The 9,182-nt window shown below is 58.9% G+C and overlaps 2 protein-coding genes across 2 annotated transcripts in view; one reads left to right on the plus strand and one right to left on the minus strand.

Moving 5' to 3' along the window:
• Nucleotides 1-3,038, minus strand: part of ENH_00036460 (hypothetical protein, conserved) — a gene marked incomplete at both ends in the record, with an annotated part of 5,138 nt that extends 2,100 nt beyond the window's left edge. Inside the window, 3 exons of the mRNA XM_013585133.1 lie at nucleotides 298-1,467; nucleotides 1,545-1,756; nucleotides 2,693-3,038. Coding sequence (XP_013440587.1) covers nucleotides 298-1,467; nucleotides 1,545-1,756; nucleotides 2,693-3,038 — 1,728 coding nt within the window. The remainder of the gene's footprint in view (nucleotides 1-297; nucleotides 1,468-1,544; nucleotides 1,757-2,692) is intronic.
• A 252-nt stretch (nucleotides 3,039-3,290) lies between these two features.
• On the plus strand, nucleotides 3,291-7,358 carry ENH_00036470 (DnaJ domain-containing protein, putative; the record flags this gene model as incomplete). Its single annotated transcript, XM_013585134.1, has 11 exons — nucleotides 3,291-3,362; nucleotides 3,619-3,705; nucleotides 3,938-4,050; nucleotides 4,266-4,632; nucleotides 4,845-4,969; nucleotides 5,170-5,281; nucleotides 5,506-5,793; nucleotides 5,999-6,082; nucleotides 6,371-6,508; nucleotides 6,768-6,854; nucleotides 7,215-7,358. The coding sequence occupies 11 exons, from the start codon at nucleotides 3,291-3,293 to the stop codon at nucleotides 7,356-7,358; spliced, it is 1,617 nt and encodes a 538-aa protein (XP_013440588.1).
• Between the last annotated feature and the right edge of the window lie 1,824 nt (nucleotides 7,359-9,182).

Genomic DNA, 9,182 nt, shown 5'->3' on the forward strand with positions numbered 1-9,182 from the left:
GCGCAGAGATTTACAACGAGGGTTTAGGGTTTTAGGCCTAGGGCGACGAGCGTTTGGGGTTTAGGGTTTGCAGCGGCGAGGGTTTAGGGTTTAGGGTTTAGGGTTTGGGGTTTAGGGTTTATGGCTTGCCTTCCTGTGGCCGTCCACGCGCCACTCCGCCTGGCTTAGCAGACGACTGAACTTTGAGTACCTCCCTGTGCGCAAACCCTAAACCCTAAACCCTAAACCCTAAACCCTCAGCAGACCCACACCCTCAACAAACCCTAAACCCTAAACCCTAAACCCTAAACCCTAAACCCTAAACACTAGGTCTTTACTGCGCAGAGCCTTGCCTGTTACTAAAAGAGACTTCAAAACGATCCGGAGGTCCCTTAAGCGCCCGCAGCACAGGGCCTCTTCCTTCGCTGCAGTGTGCCCAGCAGCAGCAGCAGCAGCAGCTGCTGCTGCTGCTGCTGCTGCTGCGGCGCGGCTATCTGGGCCATTGTTTGCAGCAGCAGCTGCTGCTGCTTCTGCTGCTGCTGTGCTGCTGCTCCTGTTGACGTGAGCGCTGCACGAAATTGCCACCTTGAAAGAGCAGGCCTCTGCTGCTGCCCAGTCAGGCCAATCTGCTGCTGCAGCTGCTGCTGCTGCTGCTGGCTGCTGCTGCTGCTGCTGCTGCTGCGGCGTGGGCCGGCGGGCAACGCCACAGCGCAAAAGAGCAAGCAGCAGCTGCAGCTTCACGAACTCTTGCAGCGGTACTTCCTCTGCAGCAGCAGCAGCAGCAGCAGCGGGGCTAGCAGCAGCAGCAGTTGCGCTAGCAGCAGCAGCAGTAGCGCTAGCAGCAGCAGCAGCAGCAGCAAGACACGAGGAGATCTCCACATCTACAAGCTGCTGGAAAAAGGGGCGGCTAAGGGCCCTCCACGCAGCAGCAAGACCAAAAGACAGCTTCTTGTCAGCAGCAGCAGCAGCAGCAGCAGCTGCTGCTGCTGCTGCCAGCTCCGCAGCAGGGTGAGTTGACTGCTGCAGCAACGCCTCCGGAGCAGCTTCCCTAAGGGCAGCCAGCAGCAGCAGCCGCGCTGCTGCTGCTGCATGCAGCGGCAGCTGCTTCGGGGGCCCCCCGGGGGGCCCCTGCAGCAGCTGCAGCAGACACAGGGGGGCCCCCAGGGGCCCCCCAGCGTCAAGCCAGCAGAGGCCCCTGCACTGTGCGCAGCAGCTTCCTGCTGCTGCTTCTTGAGAAGAATTCTGCTGCGCTGCAGCAGCTGCTGCTGCTCCTTGAGAAGCACTCTGCTGCGCTGCAGCAGCTGCTGCTGCCTCCTGGGGGGCCCCCCAGCAGCAGCCGCACAGCGGCAGCTCATAGGTGGCGGGGGGCCCCCCGGGGGCCCCCTGGGGCCCCCCGGGGGCCCCCGGGGGGCCCCCGGGGGCCCCCAGGGGGCCCCCCGGGACACCAGGGGGGGCCCCCTCGGGGCACTTGTGGGGCTGGGGGGCCCCCTGGAAGAGTTGGTAAAGGCGAAGGTCTTTGCAGCCGCGCCTGCGGAGCTGGCAGCGCCAGCAGCAGGGCCCCACACCTGCTGCTGCTGCTGCTGCTGCTGCTGCTGCTGCTTCCATTGCTGCTGGTGCGGCTGCTGCAGGTTGCTCGGCCTGAAGTGCCCCGCTGCTGCTGCAGCGGCGGCAGCAGCGGGGGTCCGCAGCAGCTGCTGCTGCCGCTGCTTCCGCTGCTGCTGCTGCTGCTGCTGCTTGGCGGCAGCAAGAAGCAGGTATTGAGTCGCTGCTTCCACATCTGCTGGGAAGCAGCAGCAGCAAAGGCCGCTGAGACACGAGGGGCCCCCAGAGGCCCGCGGGGCTTCGGAGGGTCCTTGGGGGCCCCCCTGTGCCTTCTGCTGCTGCAGGCAGCAGCAGGTGGGCCGCAGCAGGAAGAACGGGAAAACAAATAAACTAATTCGATGCAATTAAATGTTATTTAAATTAATTTAAAGTTTTTAAGTGTGTGAGGCCCTCAGAGCCTCGGGCTTGGAGCAGCGCCTTCTCCCGAGGCTGCTGCAGCAGTGTATGCACAGCTGTGAAGAAGCGACGCTGCTGCTGCTGCTGCTGCTGCTGCTGCTGCAGGAAGGCTCTGTCTTGGGATTTCGCTGCTGCTGCCGTCTTTTCGGAAGCATTATTTCTTGTTTATTTTGTAAATGACTGAAAATTCGAATCCTTAAACCCTCAGCAAGAGAGAGCCAGCAGGGCCCTGCTCCTGCAGCAGCAGCAGCAGCAGCAGCAGCAACGGCGTAGAGGACAGCCTCCGCCGCAGCAGCAGCAGCAGCAGCTCCCGCCCTTCGTTTTTGCGCATTCTGACGCTTGCTTTTCCTTTTGGTCACTTGTCGTTTGACTCTCAACAGCAGCAGCAGCAGCAGCAGCAACAGCAGCAGCAGCAGCAGCTGAGGCGAGAACGCGGCGGCTGCGGTGCCTCTTCTGTCCCCGCCCTAGGGATCGATCCCCACCCCTAAACCCTAAACCCTAAACCCTAAACCCTCGCAGCAAACAGCCGCTCCACAGGAGGCCGTCCTCCGCTGATCCCCAGGGGACCCCCGGCACTGCTGCGCTGCTGCTGCTGCTGCTGCAGCAGCTCAACGCAGTTCAGCAGCAACAGCAGCAGCACCGAGTCGAGACGCGGCAGCAGAAACAGTGGAAGCAGCAGCAGCAGCGGCAGCGGCAGCAGCTGCAGCAAGCGCACCCTCAGCCGCGGCAGCTGCAGCAGCAGCGGCAGCAGCAGCAACTGCAGCAGCAACTGCAGCAGCAACTGCAGCAGCGACTGCAGCAGCAGCAGCAACTACAGCAGCAGCAGCAGCGTGAGGCTTTTCCATTTGATGCCTCCCAATGCATGATTCGCCCAAGTGCCCGCAGCCTCGCCGGCTGCTGCTGAAGGCTCTGGCGCTGCAGCCAGCTGTGCTGCTGCTGCTGCTGCTGCTGCTGCTGCTGGGGCCCCCCAACCCCAGCAGCAAAAGCAGCACAAACTCAGGCGCGCCTTTTGGGGCCCCCCATTCTTCTGGAGGCTTCTGGTCGAGCTTTGGGGGCATCATCGGTGCAGAAGCAGGTATGCTGCTGCTGCTGCTGCTGCTGCTGCTGCTGCTGCTGCACTGCAGCAGCTGCAGCTGCTGTAGGCGCTGCTGCTGCTGCTGCTGGATTTGCTGTTGCTGCTGCCTCTGCAATCCCTCAAGGTGGTGGCTGCCGTGCTGCTGCACCTGCTGGTGCTGCTGTTGCTGTTGCTGCTGCTGCTGCTGCTGCTGCGATCCTTGCCACTGTTGCTGCTGCTGCGTCCTCTCCGGCAGCTGATGCACAATGCTGCTGCTGCTGCTGCTGCTGCTGCAGCTCGGAAGTCTAAGGATTACTACCAGCTGCTTGGTGTGAGAAGAAATGCAAGCCAGCGCGCAATTGACAAGGCACGGACCTTAAACCCTAAACCCTAAACCCTAAACCCTAAACCCTAGTTCGGTGGATTCATTTCTTCTTCTGGGCTCTCCAGGCGCCTCCTAAAGTGGCGCAGGTGGCGGAGGTCTTCAGGGTTTTCAATGAGCCGTCTAGGACTCAGGAGTTAGGGTTTAGGGTTTAGGGTTTAGGGTTTAGGGTTTAGGGTTTAGGGTTTAGGGTGTGTGGCTGCAGGCGTATCGCAAGCTTGCCAAGAAGCTCCACCCCGATGTGGCCCCAGGAAAGGAAAAGGAGTTTATGGAGATTGCCAAGGCTCACGAAGTGGGTTGAGGGTTTAGGGTTTAGGGTTTAGGGTTTAGGGTTTAGGGTTAAGGCTCAAAGCGCTGGATGTAGGGTTCAGGGTCTAATGTGTAGGGTTGAGGGTTTAGGGTTTGGGGTCCAGGGTTTGCGTGGCGCGAACTCGAGTGTCTGTGCCACTGCGGGGCAGGGCAGGGTTTAGGGTTTAGGGTTTAGGGTTTAGGGTTTAGGGTTTAGGGTTTAGGGTTTGGCGCAGGTGCTGAGTGACCCTGAGCAACGCAAGAAATATGACACCTTCGGCGAAGAGGGTCTCGCGGGTTTTCCGGGGGCCGGGGCTGGCGACGGGGGTTTCCCCTTCAGCGAGTTTGTGTAAGAAACCCTAAACCCTAAACCCTAAACCCTAAACCCTAAACCTAGGCGCTAAACCCTAGCGCCGGGCCAGAGAGCCTGCGGCCTCCAGGGCGAGTTTTGAGCGGGGGCTTTGCCCGGCGTGGCGTTGCCGCGGCGGAGCCAGAGGGTTTAGGGTTTCGGGTTTAGGGTTTAGGGTTTAGGGTTTAGGGTTTAGGGTTTAGGGTTTGGCGCAGGAACCTGTTTTCCGGGGCTGCGGGGGGCTTCGGGGGGGGCCCCCGGGGCCAGGGGGCCCCGAAGATGAAGTTTGAGTTTAGCGGGGAAATGCCGGAGTACCTGAAAGGGTTTGGGTTTGGGTTTGGGAAGCAGCAGCAGCAGCAGCAGCAGCAGCAGCAGCAGCAGCAGCAAGAACCCGACTGGGACGCAGACCTCTACCAAGACATCGAGTTTGTCCAAGAACTAAACCCTAATAATTATCAGCAGCAAATTTCCGAAAGAGATCATTTGCTGCTCGTCGAAATTTATAATCCCCACTGCGAGCCCTGCAGGGTTTTCAAGATGGAGTACGCCACTGCGGCGCAGCGCCTCCACAACGTCGTCCCGGTGAGGGTTTAGGGTTTAGGGTTTAGGGTTTAGGGTTTGGGGTTTGGGGTTTGGGGAGGGCTGCGCGCGCGCCGCAGGGGTGCTGCTGGCTGGGGGCGCGGCGCGCCACGCGCCCGGTGGCGGGTTTAGGGTTTAGGGTTTGGGGCTTGGGGCGTAGGGTTTAGGGTTTAGGGTTTAGGGTTTAGGGTTTAGGGTTTAGGGTTTGCGAGCAGTTCGCGGCGATCAACTGCCGCAGCCACCGGCAGCTGCCGCTCTGCCGCAAAGGCAAAAGATATCCTTCGGTCTTTTTTTTTAGCGAAGACAAAACGGCGGAGCCAATCCTCTACAAAGGCAAAAGGTCCGCCAAACCCTAAACCCTAAACCCTAAACCCTAAACCCTCGACTGCCTCGCAGCGGGCCCGCGGCGCGGCCCGGGGCCCTCGAGCTGCAGCTGCGCGCTACGCAGCTCTGGTGCAAACGCGACGCAGATGCAGCAACTCGGTGTTTAGGGTTTAGGGTTTAGGGTTTAGGGTTTAGGGTTTAGGGTTTGGCGCTCAGTAAGTTCGAGGACATCCTGGCCTTCATCAGCGACAAAGTTGCGAAGCACCAAACGACACTCACCCACGAAAACATGGAGGACTGGCTGACGCGCAACCCCCAGAAAACGAAGGTGCGAGGGTTTAGGGTTTAGGGTTTAGGGTTTAGGGTTTGTTAGGGTTTAGGGTTTGGAGTGCAGACTGCCCGGCATGGGCTGTAGGGTTTAGCGGGGGGTGTAGTTGAACCCTTGGCGGCGACGGGTGTCCGTGCGTGTGCGTGTTAACGCCCAAGCTCAAGGGCTGGGGCCTAGGGTTTAGGGTTTAGGGTTTAGGGTTTAGGGTTTAGGGTTTGCTGCAGGTGGTGCTGTTTGCGCGGAAGCGGCCGGCGCCGCCGGAGTGGTACTTGGGGGCTTTCTTTTTCAAGAGCCAGCTGGACATTGGAATAATATTTCCCTCCGAAAAGGATTTAATTTTGGATTACTTCAAAGATCCAACAAAGTTCAACAACTTGCATGCAGTGACTTATCTCGAAGTCCCCAGTTTGCTGGTGGTTTCGGACTTGGACACTTTGCAGGGCGAGTGGCGGAAGGTGCGGGGCATGGCTCCGGACAAGTTCATCTCCACGTTGGCTTCCGTGGCCAACCAGGTGCGATCTTGCGCAAAAAAGGCATTTAATTGATTTAATTTAATTTAATTTAATTTAATTTAATTAATTTATTCAATTTATTCCATTTATTCCGCCAATCCCCGCAAAATTCCCGCAGATCGGCCGCCGCCAGCCGCGCCAACCTGCGCGTACACCGCCGGCCAAAACTTGGGGTGTACGTACACCCCACTGCTGCGCCGTTCAGGCCCGACTGCCTCGCCCAAAAACTCTCCACCCGTTGACCCCCAGGCGCATGCGCGCCGGCGAATGCACCCCGCAGGACTCCCAGGTAACCCCAGGGCCCCGCTGCATGCATGCATGCATGCATGCATGCATGCATGCATGCATGCATGCATGCATGCATGCATGCATGCATGCATGCAACGCGCATGCATGCGTGCGTGCATGCATGCATGCATGCATGCATGGGCGTCGCGTGCGTGCGTGGCTTTTTTGAGGCTCTCAGCCGCACTCGGTTCTGTAGCGGCAGACTGGGTGGCCGCTCTGCTGCGCTGCTGCACTGCTGCTGCTGCTGCACTGTTGCTGCTGCTGCGCTGCTGCTGCTGCGCTGCTGCAGATTTGCGTGCTGCTGCTGCTGCCCTCCAAAACTGCTGCCTGGGGCTCCGCCCGCGAAGTCTACAGCTCTTTGAAGGAGTTGGCTGGAAAGTATAAGACAGACCCTGTGAAGTTGGTGTATGTTGCTGCGGACAAGAACGTGGGCAAACCCTAAACCCTAAACCCTAAACCCTAAACCCTCGGGGGGCCGCCCTGCGGCGGCGCGCAGAAAGCTGGGGCTTCCGCTGCCTGCATGCGCTGCTGCTGTTCCCTGGGGTTTATGTGCTGCTGCTGCTCTCTGGGGTTTTTGTGCTGCTGCTGCTGCTCGCTGGGGTTTTGTGCTGCTGCTGCTGCTGCTCACTGGGGTTTATGTGTTGCTGCTGCTGCTGCTCACTGGGGTTTATGTGCTTCTGCTGCAGCCGGTATTTGCTGCTGCTTTCGGCTTCTCCCCCAGCAGCAAAGAAGAAATGGTCATTGCCTACAGGCCCAAGAGGCGGCGCTACCTGGTGGGTTTAGGGTTTAGGGTTTAGGGTTTAGGGTTTAGGGTTTGGGGGTTAGAGGCCAGGGATTAGTGTTTGGTTCCTGGGTCTCAGGGTTTGCACGAAGCTGCACGTCCGGGCCGCCGGCCTAGGGTTTAGGGTTTAGGATCTAGGGTTTAGGGTTTAGGGTTTAGGGTTTAGTTTTGCAGCGCATGCATTTTGGAGTTTGCTGCTGCATGCGGCCTCGGGCGCTGCAGCTGGGGGCCAAGGCCCAGTGGCTCCCTTTCCTGTATGCACGGCTTTTCCTGCACGCTGCTGCTGCCGCTGCTGCTGCTGCTGCTGCTGCTGCTGCCGCTGCTGCTGCTGCTGCTGCTGCTGCTGCTGCAGCGGCTGGAGCCTCCCGTGACGAAGCAAGGACTGGAGGAGTTCGTAGACAGAGTTATAGGAGGAGCGCCTTTGCCTGAGAAGCTGAGAGGAGAGCCATTGTTGGGAGCAGCAGAGGCGGAGGCGGGGTCCCACGACGAGCTTTAAACCCTGATTTAGGGTTTAGGGTTTAGGGTTTGGGGTTGGGGCTTGCCGCGGGCGGGCAGCAGAGGCGGAGGCGGGGTCCCACGACGAGCTTTAAACGCTGATTTAGGGTTTAGGGTTTGGGGTTGGGGCTTGCCGCGTGCGGGCAGCAGAGGCGCACGGAGGGCCCCACAACGAGCTCTGAACCGCTAATTTAGGGTTTAGGGTTTGGGGTTTAGCGTTGGGGCCTGCCCTTGTTGGGGGCGGCTCAGGCAGACGGAAGGCCCCACGAGGAGCTCTAAACCGCCAATTCAGGGTTTAGGGTTTAGGGTTTAGGGTGGGGTGGCTCTCGACAGAGAGGCTTGACAAACAGAGAAAGCAGCTACAGTGTTTCTCAGTGTTCCGCACTTGAGGTGTACAGACACCCCGCGCTCTGCGGTGTACGTACACCTCAGTTGCGAAGCCCCACTCTCTCCAGTGTCTGTACACCGCAGCAAAACTCTAGAGACTTTGTAGAACAGATTTCAAATCTGCAGCAGCTGCAGCTGCTGCAGCAGCTGCAGCTGCTGCAGCTGCTGCAGCAGCAAAAGAGACCCTGCTGCGCTGCAAGTCGCGGGGTGTACGTACACCTGAGCTGCGGTGTACAGGCGGCTCTGCTGGGCTGTACGTACACCCCAGCTGCGCAGCGAGCGGGAGCGACGCTGCAGCAAACTCTGGGGTGTACGTACACCGCAGCTCGCCCAGTGCTACTGCACAGCCACGTATTGGGCCCCACAGGGACTGAGAAAGTAAGCTGCAGCAGCAGCAACGGCAGCAGCAGCAACAGCAGCAGCAGCAGCAGCAGCAGCTGGCGAGCAACGGACCTCCTGGGGGGCTCGGATCTGTGTTTGGCTGTTTCCTCCTCGCTCTTTGTTTCTTCAAGTGTACATACACTTGAAAAGACAGAAAGATGAAATAATTTGAAGTGTATGTACACTTTTGATGTGCAGGCGCTGCAGCTGCTGAGGTGTACAGGCAGCTCAGCCGACAGCGCAGTGCCGACACGGGAGCTGTGTGTACACCTCAAGCCTCACACGCCCCCAGACGCGAGCTTCAGTGCATCAGAAGCAGCTTTATTTTAGGGTTTAGGGTTTAGGGTTTAGGGTTTAGGGTTTGGGGTTTGGGGTTTAGGGTTTGGCGGGCGCGGACGAGTCGGCCGCGGGCGGTCATGAGGCGCCTCGAGATCTTCCGCCCCTTCTGAACCTCTTTTGCTTTTTATTTTAATTTAAATTTAATTTTAAATTCAAATTTATATTTATATTTATATTTAGGGTTTACTAATAATATTCTGGAAGAGCAGCAACTGCCTGAGGGTTTATCCCGCTCTGCTGCTGTTGGCAGCATCGACGCAACGGGCCGTTGTTGCTGCTGCTGCTGCTGCTGCTGCTGCTGCTGCTGCTGCTCCGTCGCCTTCTACTGCAGCAAAAAAGGCTTTGCTTTGTTGTTGCAGCTCATTTTTCTTTGTTAGGCTCGCATTACGCATTTGCCTTGCGAAGCTTGACGCCGGCGAACAGCAGCAGCAGCAGCAGCAGCAGCAGCAGCAGCAACAGAGAAAGCAGCAGCAGCAGCAGCAACAGGAGCAATGACCACAGCAGACACGCACCCGCAGGATTGACGACTCAATCAGAGAAGCAGAATTCTTCGGGACAGCAACAGTTGCAGCAACACGAGCTGCAGCGCCAGCAGCAGCAGCAGCAGCAGCAGCAGCAGCAGCAGCACCAGCCAAAGCGGCTCCATCCCTTGCCCAGCCGCAGCAGCAGCCGTAGCAGCAGCCGCAGTAGTTGCTGCTGGCCCCGTGTCGGCGTCGAC

The sequence above is a fragment of the Eimeria necatrix genome, genomic scaffold (assembly GCF_000499385.1).
Source record: "Eimeria necatrix Houghton genomic scaffold, Enh_scaff267, whole genome shotgun sequence".
In the NCBI taxonomy this organism is placed as follows: Eukaryota; Apicomplexa; class Conoidasida; order Eucoccidiorida; family Eimeriidae; genus Eimeria; species Eimeria necatrix.